General features: G+C 37.9%; 1 protein-coding gene across 5 annotated transcripts in view; it reads right to left on the bottom strand.

The window, feature by feature from the left end:
* Positions 1-937: 937 nt before the first annotated feature.
* Positions 938-18,581, bottom strand: part of LOC124551374 (gastrula zinc finger protein XlCGF57.1-like) — a 109,899-nt gene continuing 92,255 nt past the window's right edge. For 4 of the 5 annotated variants that reach the window (XM_047126414.1, XM_047126416.1, XM_047126418.1 and 1 more), the window contains 4 exons: positions 14,482-14,670; positions 9,613-9,732; positions 7,914-8,135; positions 938-3,910 (listed from right to left, as the gene is read on the bottom strand). In XM_047126414.1, the coding sequence (XP_046982370.1) occupies positions 3,559-3,910; positions 7,914-8,135; positions 9,613-9,732; positions 14,482-14,670 (883 nt within the window). In that variant the 3' untranslated portion in view covers positions 938-3,558. Of the gene's footprint in view, positions 3,911-7,913; positions 9,474-9,612; positions 9,733-14,481; positions 14,671-18,581 lie in introns of those variants that run through there. The other variant, XM_047126419.1, reaches the window with a different exon arrangement.

Here is an 18,581-nt window from a genome sequence, read left to right as displayed (position 1 = left end):
ATTCTTATAATATATGACTCTGTCACAGCCAACATGGCTTTATACCACAATGCAGCAAGATGTTCACGTACCTGTCTTGTTCGCACCATGTGTACTCAAAGTTATACATACTTTATGATATAACACCTGGCATGTCACTATAACGGGCCTCAATGTTTTCCATGCATGTTGTAGTGACAGAGTGGTGTAAACATTGTATGATGTAACTACCACTGCCCAGTTTTATAATCTGAGGATGGCAATACATATTGCTAGAACCACTACTTCAGTAATTGTGTTAGCATAGGAATCTTGGCAAATAAATTGGTTTTCAAAAGACGACTTAAATGCAAAATTAGAGACCACCACCTGCACTGAATGAACACTTCAGGAAACCACCTTGTAACCTGCTTTTTCTTAAATGTTGTCTCTGCAAGTAGAGTCCCTCCCCCCTCCCTTGCACGCACACACGCATCAGAATTCTCAACTTACATGTGGATGGAAACTTGCACTATTAAATAATGTTTTAATAACTAAATCACCTGCGATTGTAATACCAAGTGTGTGGTGGTCTAATATGTACAGAATTTGACTTCAGCCGTCACGCCAATGATCCAGTTACTGTTGGTGAGTTTTCAAGTTTACATTGTGATATCTTCGCAGTTCCATAAATTGAACACTTGACTTCTTGTGTACTATTTTGTAGACAGAATGTGTAACTGTAATGTGATTCTTGAAGTACTACTGATAAACTGCATTTACTTAATCATGTCAAACTTATGAGAATTCATTTACCTTGGACCATCTATTGGCATTTTCAAAAATTTCATTAGCTGACTTTTTTGAATTCATATACTTGTGTAATGTAACAAGGACAAGGTCTGCATCTTTTAACAATGGATGTGGAATCTCAGTAATGTATTTTTGTGAGCAGATATGTACAGTTAAAACAGAAAGCTGATAAACAAGAAACAAATTTTTTATTTACATATTCCACTGTAATCTAATAATGCACGAAAACTTTAACAGCCATGAATTTCAGTCTTTCACATCTATCTCTGTATCTGTATGTAATACTGAATGCATGCAGTTTAAACACATATATATTCTATTCCAGTCACAAAAGAAAATGGATGCATCAAAAGCTGGCACAGCGCAAGACAAAAAAATTGCACGACTCCTTCCGGCACTAGTGATGTGACATACAGTAATTAATGTACACGTCAGCTGTGTAACAAAATTACAAACAATAACAACCATCTGTATTTCACTGAGCTTTAGTTCTCTTAATATCAGTTAACACTTACAACAGCAAAGAATTAAGAAAACAATGATAACAACTGCCTCAACCAAAAAATGTATTAAGAAACTCAGGTAATTTGTTGCCCCCTTTCTGTTGGGCATATTTCATTCCAACAAAGCTGTTATTCCAAACATATGACAATAACAATTAAGTAATTACTAAGATCTGTATTAAATGCTGTGATGTGAAATTGTACATAATAAAGACACCTCTTCCAAATAACTGACTAACACCCTGACAATGTTTATGATCTATAGTACTTTGAGATCATTACATTGACTAAATACAGTTCCTTGCCCAGACATGTTCCAGTACTATTGCACTGTCATAAGGTACTAGATTTATTACAATTCAAATCTGGTTGTGCATGAGGTGTTCCACTTCAGTTGCAACAGGCATGCCTTTACTATAGTCTGTCATCTACAATGGTTTCAGTGATGGCATTAATAAAATTTTGACTACTCACAGCTTACAATAAATTATTGCACTGTACACAAAACCACTGCTATAACTATCTCAATTTACTCAGCATGAAAAAGCTACAATAAAGCTCCTCTCTGCTATGAAACAGTTTCTGATTCCCAGACAACCATAGCAGACAGCTCCAGCAACAACAAACAAAACCCTCTGTAAACAATTTTTAACTGTAATGAACCAGAGACACACTAGCATCTCAAAAACATGACGATTAAACAAAAATTTAATAACAACACTTCCGAAGAACCACTGCAAATGGTGAACTGTAATAAAAGCATGTCTATTCTGACTTAGTTAGAGAGCCATATTCACAATCAAATGTTTAATACAATAGTAAAACAAACAACTAATAATGGTAATACAGTCCTCAAAAATATCTTGGCTACAGTAAGAAACAAAAAATTGTGTTTTTCTCTAAGTTATTATTACAAAGCACTTCACTGTGGTACAAATACAACCTTACAGCTACAAGTTTTACAAATCAAATATCATTGCCCGTTAACACAACATTTAAACCTCTACATTCAGTCAATGGACTGCAGGTACAAACAACATAGTGTAAAAATATTAAGTTCATGCTTCTTTAAGATCAGCAAATTCATAAGCAACAGACAGACAGACAGACAGAAGGTGTGATTCCAACATGCCAAGTTAACCCTTGACCAACTTCATCATTACTATTTCATAGAATCTTCTTGAGCTTCCAGCTGCGTCCAGTGGCGTAATCTTCATCAGCTTCCAGCCAAATATTCCCTGACAGCTACTGACTGTTCTGTGGGTGATGATATTGTCTTTATAATACCTGTGCTGCCAATCATATCATCACTAGCACTTAATCCTTTCATTTGTAAGGGAATGTTCTCACTTTGCATCCACTGTGCAAACTTGTTGTTGGTTCCCATGCTGTATTCAGCTGTCTTTATTGAGGCTATTACTGTTACTTTAACACCTGTGGGTTCTTTTGTGGTGGTCCCAGAACCCACTTGTTGAAGACAGGAAACATATATTATGAAGAACAATTTGATTTCTATATTATAAAGCTATTGTACAATGATCGTTTCACAAATGGACGGGTAGTGCCTGGCTGAAAGCCTATAGGATATGAATCGTTTGGAGCTCAAGAAGATTTCATTAGGTGCACTGCTGCAAGACTAAATTTTGCAATCTCAAATTGTCACTAATAGTTTTGGGAAGACTATGACAGGAGCAGAAAATTTTTGACAATAACTGTACATATAATAATGAATACACCAAAGCCAAAAATTTCAACCAGGATAAACATCAAAGACCTCACAAGTCTGTTTCACCTAGTGAATGTAATCACAAAATTGCAGCGATCTACACTGGTTTTTAAATGGCAATATGTATACTTTTTGTTGTTGGTATTTCCCAAGACACACTTCATGTTATCTAGCAGTTCAGTGGGCAATGATGTATACATATATGTAAAGGAAGAAAAAAATCTGAAAAATAAGGGCTAAATGCCCCTCTCCTTAGACACATACAGTATCTTATTTAATGTAATGTATCTAGAAAGGTGATTTAACTACTATGTCACCCAGGACTTCAATATGCATTAAAAGGAAATGACTCTTTAAAGATTACTGTATTCAAGAAAATAAATATTAAATGGATGTGCTTATCAGTAGATGCTGTGCAAGTTTCTAGCATGAGTTACAACGACAAGGGAATTTATACTCTGATCAGGTACTTCACAAGTTGCTTGTACAAAACCCTGCAAAACTGGTACCAGTAAAACTGTTACCAGATTTATCAGATTGGAATGTGCCGTACCCTGCCTAATCATCTGGCACTTCTCCTGTATGTTCCAGGAGGTGATTCGTCAAAATTCGTTTGGTGGGGAACTGTCGCGGGCAAAGGTGGCAGGGGTACGGATTCCCTCCTGTGTGTAGGCGCATGTGCTTTCTAAGTTCGTTGCCCCAAGCAAAACAGCTGCCACACAGGGAGCACTCATGGGGGCGCTCAACTGTGTGCATGCCACGTATGTGCCTGTACAGGGCACTCCTCCAGCGGAACGTCTTACCGCACTGGTCACACGTCTCAGTCGGTACATCGACGTGTGTACGCAGGTGCTTCGCGAGGTCGCCATTGCGCCCAAACTTTTTATTACACTGAGGACAGGCAAATGGTCTGAAACAAGAAATAAAAGTGTTAAACAATGAAAAGTCCAGGGTGGAGTAACAACAGTACTCAAAGGATAGATCGCTATACAACACATGGAGGAGGCACTGTGTCACAGACTGGCACAATGAAAAAGAATTGTAGAAATATTTCAGCCTGACTGCCTTAGCACCTCGTGATAGAGGTCATGTGTGTGTGAGTTGTTATTGTATGAATGTGTGTATTTTCTCTACTTTTGAAGAATGACTTTCACTGAAAGCTGAAATATTTGTTGCATCTTTTTTCACTGTGCCTGTCTGCAACTGTAGTAGCAATCTATCATTTACACAGGAAAGTATTAGTATTAGATACTATTGCACATATGGTGTTAATTTTGATAGTACAAAAGGGAGAACAATATACACAACTTACGGCTTCTGTTCTGTGTGGAAGTTCCAGATCAAGGTACAACATGCAAAGGAGTATCACAGTTCTTACTACTATTTTAGTTTTCTCTCTTACTAATTTCTCAGTCATTCACTCACACTTCATGTTCCATAAATCCATTCATGAAGACGACTTTCCAGGAATATGGAATGAGTTGTTTTAAACTGAAGTTCCACTGTACATATGTATTCTAGCTCGAAAAATGATTCATGTGAAATTAGCAAAGTTTTCAGTCTTGTTTATGTGCCTGTTGACATGTCAATGCCTCTACAATTCAGTGAGTTGTTGCCTTTACTCAAGGTACACATTAACAGGCAATGGCAACCAACACAGTTAACTTCTGTAAAGTACGCTAACAACAAATTATGACTAGTGCTAATCTACTCACACTGATAATTACAGAAATTACTTATAGATTACTCTACATACATAATTGTACCGATTTCAGAAATCAGTATCAGGTGCTTATATACTGGAAAAGTGGAAAACTGCTCAAACTGGACATTTTTGCTGACTTAAAATTCTCATGCACGAGTCTAAATATTTTGCCAAACTATAGGAGTGCTTAATAACGTTACCTTGTTTTTAAATAACTATGGATTACTTGTTATAGACTTTAACACCAGAATGTAAGACTCTTTTCTGAGTACTAGATAGGAATGCATAGGCTATATGAAAATTATTTCTGCTGCTAGTATTCTTCTTCTTGCACCTTTGTTCCATGTCTGTGCAGAGTCGATATGATTGTTAGCAGATTTGGTAAGGTTAATTTAAGGGGTGGCCGGATGCCCTTCCTGTCAACACCGCAGGACTGAACATATGCACCTCAACTGTCTGTGTGCAGTCTCATATACACATGAAAGTGCGTGAAAGTTTTCTAAATGTGTGTGAATCGTGTAGCTGAGGTGGTACTTGGGTACCAGTCTGGTTACTCCTATTCAGGTGTAGGAAACTGTCCAGAAGCCATGTCCAGGCTTGCCGGTACACCACCCCTTGTCGTTAATCTGTGGGGCAGTCTTGATACTTGGCCAACGCAACACACAATCCCTGAAGTGGTGCTTTAACATGCACAGCTATCAGGGAAGGTATTTTTACTAGTATTGTAGTTGGGAATTTCGCCATTCATCTTCAGTTCACTTTGTTGTCAACCACAAATCCGTTCTAAAAAGGTAACGTGGCAGCACGGTCGAATATTTCTGCTGGGGACTTACAACGACTTGTTGAGTCCATGCCATGTTGAACTGCTGCACTACAGTGGGCAAAAGGAGGTCCACCACAATATTAGGAAGTGTCCCACTACTTCTGTCACCTCAGTGTAATGTATTAACAGGGTGAATGGCTCACCTGTACTGTTTGTAAGTAGTCAGTCAATCATATTTCCCTGTTCTGTTATTTTAGCTCCTCTGTTGTTTTCTTTATCTTTTAATCCCATGTTTACCACCTTTTGCACTTTCTCCATCCACTGTCTTGCAATGTGTGAGATGGAGTGACTGTGTGTGTCAACGTGAGTGAGGTGGGAGTGAGTGGGTGTGGGTCATTTTTAACCCTTGTGTCCTTTTTTTAAAATGATGCTGAAAACCTCAACATTCAGTTGCCAAAAACTCAGAGAGTGCACGTGCCGCTCTCACCCCACATTCTTTTCTCTCACCTCCCCCCCCCCCCCCCCCTACTAATATCTGTCAAACAACTTTGCCATGTAGCTTACAGGTATTTTCCACCACTGAATTTAGATAATGAGATAACTTTTAAGAATGGCTAATGAATAGGAGCCCAAATATAGCATGTATTTTGCAAATTAACTCTTTAAATAGTTCTTATTCTCTATAATAACAGTTTTTTGAGTGGGGTGTGTGCTGTTGCAAAACCTTCAACAACTTTCTCCACCAAATGGTCTTTACTCATTTTACCCTCTCTATTTAAGCTCACAACAGACAATTGTTTCTATTGAGGAGCTGCAGGATTTTATCACTGGTGATCAGAGTACTTCTGATTTAAGGTGTTTCTTGATATTATCTTTCCACGCTCAGTTCAATAATTACAGAAAGTGCAGAACACTGATTTTGAATCTATAACATTTAAGCCCTGATTAACATATTGCACAGCCCTTTCTTGGGTGCTCACTATCATGTGACTCATCCTCAACAACTCCACCAATACGAGCGAGAAGGTGCTATATTTGCACTTTACAGTAAGACACTCGACATGGTCACCAATGGGAATAGCTAAATTGATAGAAATTGAAATACTGTACATTGACCGGCTCTGTTTCCTAATCACTACTGATTTTAGCTAGGAGACAAATGTATGTGTTTCTTTATTCTAAGTTACTACATCTGATGGAGCAATTCTGTTGCCACATGCAATATGTATCTTACAGAGACTGTTCGACAACCGACATTTCACATGGAACCAAAACATAAATTACAAGTGCACTGACACGTCATTGTCTTTATGTGCAAGTGCGCTCTATTTTTGCAGATGTGTTCTTACCTATGTTCTCTTTCCAAATTTGAGTTCACTAGATGAAGTGCAACACCAGTAATCAAAAATTGCTCTTCACCTCCTTGGCACATGACAGATTTTCTCAACAGTGATACTGCAGAACACAGAGTGAGAGCACGAAAAGATGAAACGTAAGCTCAGCCACTCACAATGCTAAAGCACTAATTCACACCTTTGCATTTTGAGTGGTTGGGCCTACATTTTAGCTTTCAAGTTGAGAGCAGCCACTACCTTACATCCAATCATGGATAAGGTCAAAGAGCAACAGCATATCAAGTCAAACTGTGAAGCCTACACACCTACTTGGCTGCATTATCTGCCGTGTCATTTCCCAATTCCCAAATGGCATAGTAATGGTAAGAATGACACTTATTTTGTCTCTCTCTCTCTCTCTCTCTCTCTCTCTCTCTCTCTCTCTCTCTCAACTCAAGATGGGAATTCTAGATATTCCGAACCATTTTATTTGGAAGATGTAAGTGCTGGATTGTCGGAAGAGCACTTGGGGAATTTGAACAGATGATGAATTTCAGCCACCAAGCTAATTGTAAGTGCTCTGTGTATAGAGATCAGTGTCAGATATCCTAAATTCATTGAGAAGTCAGATTCTGACGTCATAGTCAGAGAAGGTGACAGAGCAGCCAAGGCCCCACTATAAAATTTGGTGCTTATTATGATATTAAGAAATTTAACATTTAAAACTCATTTTTGAAGTATCAATTTTTTGTGGTCTGTCAAGTTTGAAATTATCCTTGGTCTTATCATAACCACTAATATACTTCACCCACTCAGTCTTCACAACTTCTCTTTCAATAATAATGGTAATTCAGTGCTAGGCATTGGGATGGGGGAAAAGGTCTTTATTTACACTCTAACTGCATTCTATAGTATTGCTGACTTGCAAACTGTCCTTCTCATGGAGTAATTTCACATAATAATCCCTAGTTATTAGGGGAAAGTAAGAAATTAAATTTCTTACCTTTAACCTTTGTGGCTTCTTATGTCACTGAAGCAAACCCCATGAATGCAGCTGCTAATTAATAATCCCCAGTTTTATTAGAGGAAAGTATGAAAGTAAGTTTCTTACCTTTCACCTGTATGGGTTCTCACATGTCGTTCAAGTGAACCCCTTGAATGCAACTGCAGTTTACAATAGGGGCATTCATTTTCCGCCTCAGCATTGGGTTCAAGATGCCTTCGAATATGAATCCGAAGCGTTGTCTTCCTCAAAAACCTGCGCCCACATGGCTCGCACTCAAATTGTCCAATAGCTTTTGAGGTTGCTCCATGTGCATCTTCCAAATGATATCTGGGAAGGAATAGCAAATGTAATCAAATGAAGAATTAGCTGGTGTAACAAATTTTACCATGTTGTGATTCCTAAAAGACTTAAGGTGGAAGGAAAAGCAGGCAAAGGGGAAATCTACAAGGGTGACAAATTTCCTTCGCATTTTTCCAAGGAATTGTTGCTGAATGAATAAAAGAAAGCCAGAACAATCACACAAGAAACGATTAAACATAAATGACAGAGCACAACATGGCCAGCCTACAGCTATTTTAATGATTTATTAATGTTGAACTTTTAACGACTTCCATTGTCCTGTCATTACACATAAAATTCAGAATGCTGGGCCAATCATTCATTCATCATATTATGTAGATCCTATCAAGAAAGAAAACCTTCAGCTATGCAGGACTAGTCAAGGTACACATTCAATTAAGAGATACATAATAATGACAATAATCTATCACTTTATTGCTCAACACAGTTTGTATTTATGCTAGCTGATGGTAATCAAGTGCATTAGAAGGAATGTTACTAAGCAGAATTGACTAATACACGTTCAAAGTGATCGCTGATCCTTTCTGGTGTTGGGAATGTCGTAACTGAACTCTGTGAATCTGTGAATGGACCAGAATTAGTCCCTTTATTCATCTCAAAATAAGAAAAGAAAACAACGAGTAACTTATAACACAAAGTAATTGGTAACAGTTACCGCACAACTGCTTGTTGAGATTCCCAGAATCATAAGCGAGGTAGTTCAGGCCCAACCTCTACCAGTATTTGACACAATTTCAGATCAAAACACTCGCCATCTAAAAAAGATGCTGGGCCCCAGGCTGAGTCCTATGTCGTATTATGCAGCATGTATCATGCACGGACCATTCAACCATTCAACTGTCTACAACTGGATGGCACCAGAGCTTCAGGCAAATGTCATTATGTTCATGCACTTTTAATTTCACAAACATGTTCTTAAGCATATTACCTTTCCAAATTAGGCTTCACCAGATGTTCTGCAATACCAGTAACCAAACACTGGTTACATTTTCAATGTTTATATGCAGAAAACAAAGCTATTTCAAACTATTTCTGATAGAACAGTTCACACTGATACAGTTTGCTATGAAAATATATTTATTAGGTAATTTTTCTTTTTCACATTTTGAGATATAATTCACATTTATTGCCAATTCCACTTTTTCAGATTCCTATTAATGCCCCTTCCATAATTCCCATGTGAAATGATCCTCATGGATGTGGAGGTCCTCATGGATGTGGAGTAAGTGCCAACAATCATTCTAATGGACATGTACATAATCCACAAATTTACAACATAAGACGCACTGCGACATCTTGGTAACACTGCAGCAAGCCAAAGGGAAAGCATTTTGAATACATTACCAAAAGTGTAACATCTAAACAACAATTATGTCAGAGTGTAAAATAAATACTAATGCAAAATTTCACTTCTAACTGTCACATTAGGAATTTAATACCAAACCTGAGTGCAATCCTGCGATGAAACTTTTCTCCACATTCGTGACATTCATACCGCAGTGCTCCTTGGGGAACAGCTAGATCGGTACAGCTGGCAACATGCTTGTCATAGTCTGGCTTAAACCTGAAACAGATTAGTGTAATTTATGAGATCATGGACACTCCGGTGGCCACTTCTACTGATATTTCCAGCTTCTTAATACAAGAGTTCTCTCTCTCTCTTCTGACAACTACTTCATCCTCAGCTGATAGGCATCACTGGATATGGATATGGAGGGGCATGTGGTCAGCACACCGCTCTCACAGCCACTGTCAGTTTTCGTTACCGGAGCTGCTACTTCTCAATCAAGTAGCTCCTCAATTTGCCTCACAACAGATGAGTGCACCCTGCTTGCCAACAGTGCTCAGCAGACTGGATGGTCACTGACTCAAGTGCTAGCCAGCGTGATAGTGGTTGATTTCGGTGATCTAATGGGAACCTGTGTTACCACTGCAGCAATGCCAGTGGCGTTCATATCTTGTATTATCATCACAAATATCACAGTTTATTTGAAGCTAACTTCATTACTTTTTTCTTACGTTTATTATCTTTGAGCTGCAACTTGTATTTTATTGTTTGTACATTGGAGATGGTTTTTGAACAACTCTATTATCAACACTCATCCTGTCCAAACCAAACATACAAATGAAGCAATAAGTTACAAACAGTCAAGATTTACAAAAACATATTCTTCTCTGAATACAAACTTATGTGAACAAAACACACATTATTTATGTTTCAGATGGAAATGAGCACTTTTGAAACTGCATATCTTAGAACGTGTGCTGAATGTATACATTATTACAGAAAGATAACCACCAACATTAAATCTCAGAACATTTCAAAAAATTTAATGTTGGTGATTGTGTTCCAGCAATAATGTATAGTTTGAGTACACACATTCCAAAATAATCAGTTTCCAATATGCGGTGCTATTTGAAGTACAAATATCCCCCACCCCTCCCGGTGAAATTTTGCATTCAGAGAAGAATTTATCTAAATTAAGTCTGTCCGTAAATTGCACTGAATTGGAAGCTTCCTGGCAGATCAAAATTGTGTACTAGAACAGGACTTGAACCTGACACCTTTGCCTTTCACGAGCAAGGGCTCTACTGACAGCTATCTGAGCACAACTCACGATCCATCCTCACAGCTTTGCTTCCACCAGTACGTACGTCATTGGCTACCTCCCAAACTTCAGAGAAGGTCCCCATGCTTCATTTGCATGGTTTTTTTTTTTTTTTTTTTTTTTTTTTTTTGACAGGGTGACTGTTGACAATGGAGCTGTTCTGAAACACGTCCAGTGTATGAACAATAAGGCACATGTTGCAGCTCAGAGGTAATAAATGCGTCATCTTTTAAATAACTGAAGAGTGGAAATGTCAAATGTTCTAAGTGCCATATTTCCGTAAAACACGTTTTCTTGATACTCTGCCACATGTCCTTAGACTTTTTCCAAGTTCCAGATGTTGTAGGAAATGTTTCAGACACTTGCTAGTGGGCAGTGCATGGCCTTTGTGCCAAATAGTGCTTGCCTCTGGAGTTCTAAGTTTCACTGGATCAAGGTCTTCTCTGTGTAATTTATATACAGTTTGTGAGGAAAACAAGGTCCATGTAAGCTTTTGTCTGTATTAAAAGGACATCTTCGTAACTGGAGTAGATAATTTGGGTTTCAAAAACAGCAAAAAAAGTTATAGAAGTGAACAGACAAAACAATGTGTGTCTGGAAAATGTTATGAAAGCTAAAGCTATAAACCTATTCCACGTAAGTGCAAGGTATACAGCTGACTTCTCTGATTTTAAAGATGCTGCTGAAATATTGTTGTCAATACAGGCTACATGCCTCTCCAAATGCAATATGATAAAAATGTCTCAAATGAATCCATCTCAAATAGTTATTACAAATTCTTACTCTAAAATATAAAAATGTAAATGTACTCAAGGACCACATCACAGATGTATGCCATGCTGTACTTCATCTGAAAGATAAGCCATGTTTATCAATTGCTGGCTGGCTGGCTGGCTCTGAGCACTATGCGACTTAACTTCTGAGGTCATCAGTCGCCTAGAACTTAGAACTAATTAAACCTAACTAACCTAAGGACATCACACACATCCATGCCCGAGGCAGGATTCGAACCTGCGACCGTAGCGGTCACACGGTTCCAGACTGAAGCGCCTTTAACCGCACGGCCACACCGGCCGGCTATCAATTGCAAAACAGAAAGACCTGTTGATGATAGTGCCATTTCTTCCTCAACTGCACAGAGTACTGGGGTACACTTCGCAAAGTGTGATCCCATGAATGAAGTTCTACAAGAAACAGAAGTAAATACTGAGAGATTTTTTGCTGCATTTAATTTAGTTATTCTCTTGTAAAAAATTTAAAAGATACGAGAAATGGTTTTTGTTGACTATATTTGTACTAGTAAAAATAAGACTCTTGTATTCCTGTACTTGTATTATCATAGATAAAACTGTCTCAGTACTATTGACATTTGTTAGAACCAGTCAGTTCCCTCATATCACACAGAGAATGTTGTTAACAGATTATTTGTTTTCTAACTTTGTCTCATTATTTTTTGCAGTGATGCAGTGAGCACCATAATTCTATGGTACCAGAGTACTTTCTCAGTCTTTCGGATAGAAATAAGTTATGTATAAAAAGACATAGGCTACAGTGTATTTCATTCTCCTGACGAATGTGAGATTAGGAATTGAGAATGTGTGGCTTTTCCACTCCAATTATTGTCAGCTGCAAGGCAAGGTGTCTGCAAAACACTTGATAACTCACTTTTTCCCCTTCATTACAGGCCAGCCATGGACCATGCTTAAACCGCCAAGTCAGATTCGTTTATAAGCAACTGCATAAAACCAATTTTATCATGCCATATGTGTTTGCCTTATGGTATGATAAAACTGGTTTTATACAGTTGCCCATGGACAGATCTAACGTGACAATTCTCAGAACAGGACAATAAAAGTTAAAGATGTTGCTAAGTTAGCTTTAGGATTTCTCCAATATCTTTGTCTGTTTACTTTTCTCCTGCTCTCTTCTGCTGTCCATTTTCGCCTCTGTCTTTTTGGAGCTGTTTTTTCTTTGAAAACTTTCCATCTCTTAATTTTGTTTTTATATTTTGCTGTCTTTCATTTCTTGATTATTTATGCCAATTTCTTGAAGGTCTTCATGCATTTTCCTGCTCCAATTGGGCCTGTCTTTAATTTTACAAAATGCTGCACAACTTTTTTTATTGTCAGTCTGCTAGGACTTCTTCTTTGGATGCATATAAAGAACATCACCCCTCTTTTCCTAATCTTGTTTGTAATTTTTTCCATGTGACTGTATACTTCTATGTAACTTTTTTATTTAAATATTTCTAATGTTGTCCTATTTCATAAGACCTTCCTCACAATTTCCCTTTCCTTTTCCCTGGTTTCTTCATTTTGTTTCATTGGTCCCAAAAGTAGTGTTTCTCATGCATAAGTGCATTGCTTCCGAATTAACGTCCTTAATGAGCAGTTTTTGCATTTCAAAACAATGATTTTTCATGAATAATATCTTTTAAAAAGAGAGGTGTTAAGTCCATCTCTGATAATCTTGCTGTCAGTGCTTCATTTTCCATCCATTTCATTGGATGACTTCCACATACTTAAATTTTTGTGTTATTCTGGTATTTACATGATTTATACTTCGTTTTGATGGTGCAGCCTTGTTGTTTGTCGTTCGTTACCTCTGTCTTTTTGAAGGCAATTTTTTGCCCTGCTTTTCCTGCAGTTTGTTTAAATTTTTCTATGTTTTTGTGCTACCACCATTTTTTTGCCAAAATTGTGAAATCATCTTCAGAAGCTAAACAATCAATTTTGAGGTTATCTCTTTTCCAGCCAATTTTTATTTTACTTTTGAAGTTAATTTCTGCAAATTTCTTCCTCCATTCATTGACCACTTTTTCAAGTATACAGTTAAACAAGATTGGAAATAGTCCATGACTGGAAATAGACCATTGCCTTGTCTCTCTTGTCATCATATGAAATGAAGCTGAAATTTCTCTCACGAATTTTATTTTAGATTTTGTATTTTTCAGTATTTCCTTTAAGAGCTGCTGTGTTTTATCATTGATCTGTTCATTGATAACTTAATTATGTACTGCGTATGACATTTAAAGAGTTCATGTACTAAGACGCCAGTGTTACAATTTCAATGTCCCTAATGATGCCTCTACCACAGGATTGGTCATCAAATAATTTATCAACAACTGAGGCACCGCATAATTTCCAGAGTTATGTCTTATTTCAGAAATGTATGTATGATTAATGTTTGTAAGAGATTTCCACTCAGTATTGCTATATCTGACTTAACAATCTCCCCACAGAATATTATTATTCAATAGCGTGAATACAAATGGAAATGATGCAAGTATGAGGTGGTATCCAAAAGTTCCCAAAATATATTAACTAGAATTAGTATGCCTCACCTACATCTTATTCTGCACCATCACCTTCAAAGTCGTCCCCTTCTGAGTGAGTAAACTGATCCCAATGTTTCTGCCACTTTCGAAATGGCTTTCTTTGTTAGGGTGTTCAGCACCTTTGTGATTCTGCTTGAATCTCCTTCACTTTATCAAATGTCTGCCCCTTCAATTTCATTTTCATCATGACACCTAGTAGCATTTCAGTGTACTTGGGATCATTTGTGCATATAAAATGCAAATTTCACAAAATTTCAGATATCACCTCATATTTTCACAACAGAACAGCAAATAGACAGCCACTCAAAACAACTTGCACAGTTACAGAAACTACATAATATAATTTTAGCCTGTTAGTCGGACTGACCTGAACTTGGTGAAACATTTCCTGCACCTGTATGGCCTGGGCGGAATGACACCTGTGTGTTGTATCTTTATGTGCTTGTTAAGCTCGCCACACCACGCAAAGCGCTTCCCACAGAGGTGGCACACAAAGGGCCGTTCACCCGTGTGAGTGCTGCGCATGTGCACTTTTGCACACCTTTTTGTTTTGAACCTGCAAGACAGTTATGGTAAATTGTCAGCATTCCCAGAAAACAAACAAAAATTCATCTCTCTCTCTCTAATACATGGTCCATTGATCGTGACTGGGCCAAATATCCCAAGAAATAAGCGTCAAATGAAAAAGCTACAAAGAATGAAACTTGTCTAGCTTGAAGGGGGAAACCAGATGGCGCTATGGTTGGCCCGCTGGATGGCGCTGCCACTGGTCTAACGGATATAGACTGTGTTTTTATAAATAGGAACCCCCATTTTTTATTACATATTCGTGTAGTACGTAAAGAAATATGAATGTTTTAGTTGGACCACTTTTTTCGCTTTGTGATAGATGGCGCTGTAATAGTCACAAACGTACAAGTACGTGGTATCACGTAACATTCCACCAGTGCGGACGGTATTTGCTTCGTGATACATTACCTGTGTTAAAATGGACAATTTACCAATTGCGGAAAAGGTCGATATCGTGTTGATGTATGGCTAATGTGATCAAAATGCCCAATGGGTGTGTGCTATGTATGCTGCTAGGTATCCTGGATGACACCATCCGTTCACCAGATAGTTACGTTATTTAAGGAAACAGGAAATGTTCAGCTACATTTGAAATTTCAACCATGACCTGCAACAAATGATGATGCCCAAGTAGGTGTTTTAGCTGCTGTTGCAGCTAATCCACACTTCAGTAGCAGACAAACTGCGCGAGAATCGGGAATCTCAAAAATGTTGGTGTTGAGAATGCTACATCAACATCGATTGCACCCGTACCATATTTCTATGCACAAGGAAATGCATGGCGATGACTTTGAACGTCGTGTACAGTTCTGGTTTCCGCCTTCAAGCTAGACGAGTTTCGTTCTTTGTAGTTTTTTCGCTTGATGCTTATTTTGTGAGATATTTGGTCTGGTCACTATCAATGGACCACCCTGTATATATACACTGGCATAACCAACTCTTAACCAAACTATAATCTTTCATCTAACCTAGATCTTGGGCTATGCCTTAAAGAAGTCTGTAACAACAAACTTCATGCATGAAATAGTTTCTCGGCATACTGCATTCACTGGCCTCACTAACTCGCAACCAAGCTATTAACTTTCAAACTAACATAATTTTATTAATTAACCTAATAAGTTTCAGTCTGATAACTCAGTAACCAAAACATGTCATGAAGTAAAGTAATAAATAATAATTTTAAAAAAATCATTAAATAATCTAAACAGTATTATTCACAGAAACGTAGAAATGGTCGCAATACTCTGATTTGAAATTTATAGATTTAATAAATCATTATTTAAATCAAAAACTCATTTATTAAATGTAATGTCCATTATAGGAGTATTCTTTTCATTAACTTGTCAAACACCACTATTATTGTTAAGGGTGATTCTTTTAGTTGTAAACAAAGTCTGAAGCAATTGATAAGACAGTAAGCAGTTAACAGCTATATGAAGTGGTCACAGCTGTTGCACAATATGAAAAAGAGGGAGGATGTTTTTGTAGTTTTCTGCTGGTGTTACACATAGTCACATCAAGTTTTTGACTACTGGATAGTTCAGAGACGAGTTGGATGTAGTCCATGGGTAGGGATCTGTGCGAGTGTGGATATCTACAGAAATAGTTACCTTGCAGATAATAGCATGTGCGTTTACAGGTATCCATGGATTATCTGTGGATATCTGCAGTAATAAATGCTGTATACTGCAGTGCCTCAGGTAAGGATATATTCGTTGTTAACATCTGCAAGGGTTAAAGATGGTGACACGTTCTTTTTCTTGGTTTTCCACTTTTAAATGTGCATTCTGTTTCTGTCCTATAAGCAGCTGCCTTAACTCTAGTTAATTCCTGTTTCTTGTGCAGTAACAGAGTACAATAACACAACTAAAAAAAGCAACCACAATGTGATAAGTAGGCCCTTCTCATACAAGCTGTCAACTTTTGTGTTAAGTATATTTACAAGTATGCAATGCAGTGCTTGTTACAGTGAGAAGAGTAACTCATCAACATAATTTAGCATTGTGGTAATTGATGTAAGTGTGACTAACATGGGCCATGACTTCATTTGCCTTCCCCTTGCAGCGGAAATTACCCACAGAAAAAATTTCAAAATCTGCTTCAGTATTTTATAACTTTCTGGCTGTATTGAGAGTACAGCACGCCATGATGTAATACACTATGGTTATCTAAATTACAAGGCCTGTGGATAGAATGGTAAAAATCGGTTATGAAATTTCTCCTCATACAATAGCTTTCTACATAAGGAGCAAATGTGCTTGTGCTACTCTTGTATGAAAAAAAAAGTAAGTTTAGATTTGATGTAACAGCCATTGAAATATACTCAGCATTAATTCACATCAAAGCTCAGTGCAAACTTCAGTAGAAAAAAATTCAGACCAGGCCCAAGCCTTTTGTCAGAACAGTGGTGGGTTCAATTGCTTTGTGAAAATTTAATATCTGCAGATACGGGTCTTGCGAATGCAGATAGCATTTTTCTCCGTGCTGACCTCTGTAAAGACCATTTACTACATTATTCTGCCAAAAATACTGGAAACTAAGAAGTAATATTTGCTATTAGGACGACCAGATGCAGTTGTTTAAAAAGGAGGACAAACAACTTCAAAAAGGAGGACAAAGGAAGAAAAAGAAGAGGACACAAACGGGTCAACTGCAGATGAGGATACCACCCGTCGGCTTTGGACAAGTCAAATATTTTACGTAACTCACTCGGTTAAAAATTACACTCACAAATCACACGTGCACTACAGGAAGCCAAGCCAATACAGAGCGAAGATACATAACGAAAATTTTAAATAATCGATATTTGCATTCGCTTATACGTCGATCAATGATAACATCGACGATCCTGGTGCCACCTACTACACCGCCTTCGTGCGTTTTTATCCCGAAGGCTATGCCAATAGTTAAAGTATTTAAGAAAATAGCAACAGAACGGGACGAATTGTAAATTTAACTGTATTACGCTCAGCTTTGCGAAAAAGCCGGACACTGTAAAAATCCACCCGGACCCCGGACAAAGAGCTAAAAAGGAGGACATGTCCGGATTAATCTGGACGTCTGTGGTCACCCTATTTGCGATGGATGGTGTCTGTTGATTGGAGAAACACCTGGAAGGATGTTTCATTGCTGTATTTGACAATGTTTAATCTCAGTCCACAGGACTTTTGGCGCAGCTAAATTGTAGATTAGATGAAGTGACAACCTGGGAACTTTCCCTCTACAGCACATAGAGCACCAAAGCATCAGTTTTGTACAGCCAAAGAGAAGATATTTTAGATAATTAATGAGTGTGACAAAAGATGCAAGTATCTCGAATGCTGAAATTGAAACTGTCCAATGCTTTTGGCTCACTATTTGCAGTATCCTTCAATATTTGCTGCCACAACTATCACGTTTTTACTAATTGTTTGGAATAATGTTTGTGGTGTCAGACTGGTTTGTAGGATAACCCATGGTCTAGGTTAGTTTGAATATTAATAGTTTGGTTGTGAGTTAGCGAGGCAAATGAATGCAATATGCCAAGAAACTATTTCTTGAATGAAGGTTGCATTTACAGACTTAGCCATAGGTCTAGGTTAGATTTAAAGATTCAAAAGTGGAAAATACAGTACGGAATGCAATGATATTAAAAGGATAGTTGCTACTCACCATATAGCAGAGATGCTGAGCCACAGATAGGCACAACAACAAAAAGACTGCCAGAAATTGAGCTTTTGGCCAACAAGGCCTTCGCTGCACATAGAATGCATGTGTGACGTGCTTACACTACTACTCCCTCCCCCCCCCCCCCCCCCCCCCACCACCACCACACACACAACTGCAATCTCATGTGCATTTGAGTTGCATTTGCGTGCCTTGTTGGCCGAAAGCTCATTTTCTGACAGTTCTTTTTGT

This window comes from Schistocerca americana, chromosome 9 (genome assembly GCF_021461395.2).
Source record: "Schistocerca americana isolate TAMUIC-IGC-003095 chromosome 9, iqSchAmer2.1, whole genome shotgun sequence".
Taxonomy (NCBI): domain Eukaryota; kingdom Metazoa; phylum Arthropoda; class Insecta; order Orthoptera; family Acrididae; genus Schistocerca; species Schistocerca americana.
This window is presented reverse-complemented; position numbering and strand designations above follow the sequence as displayed.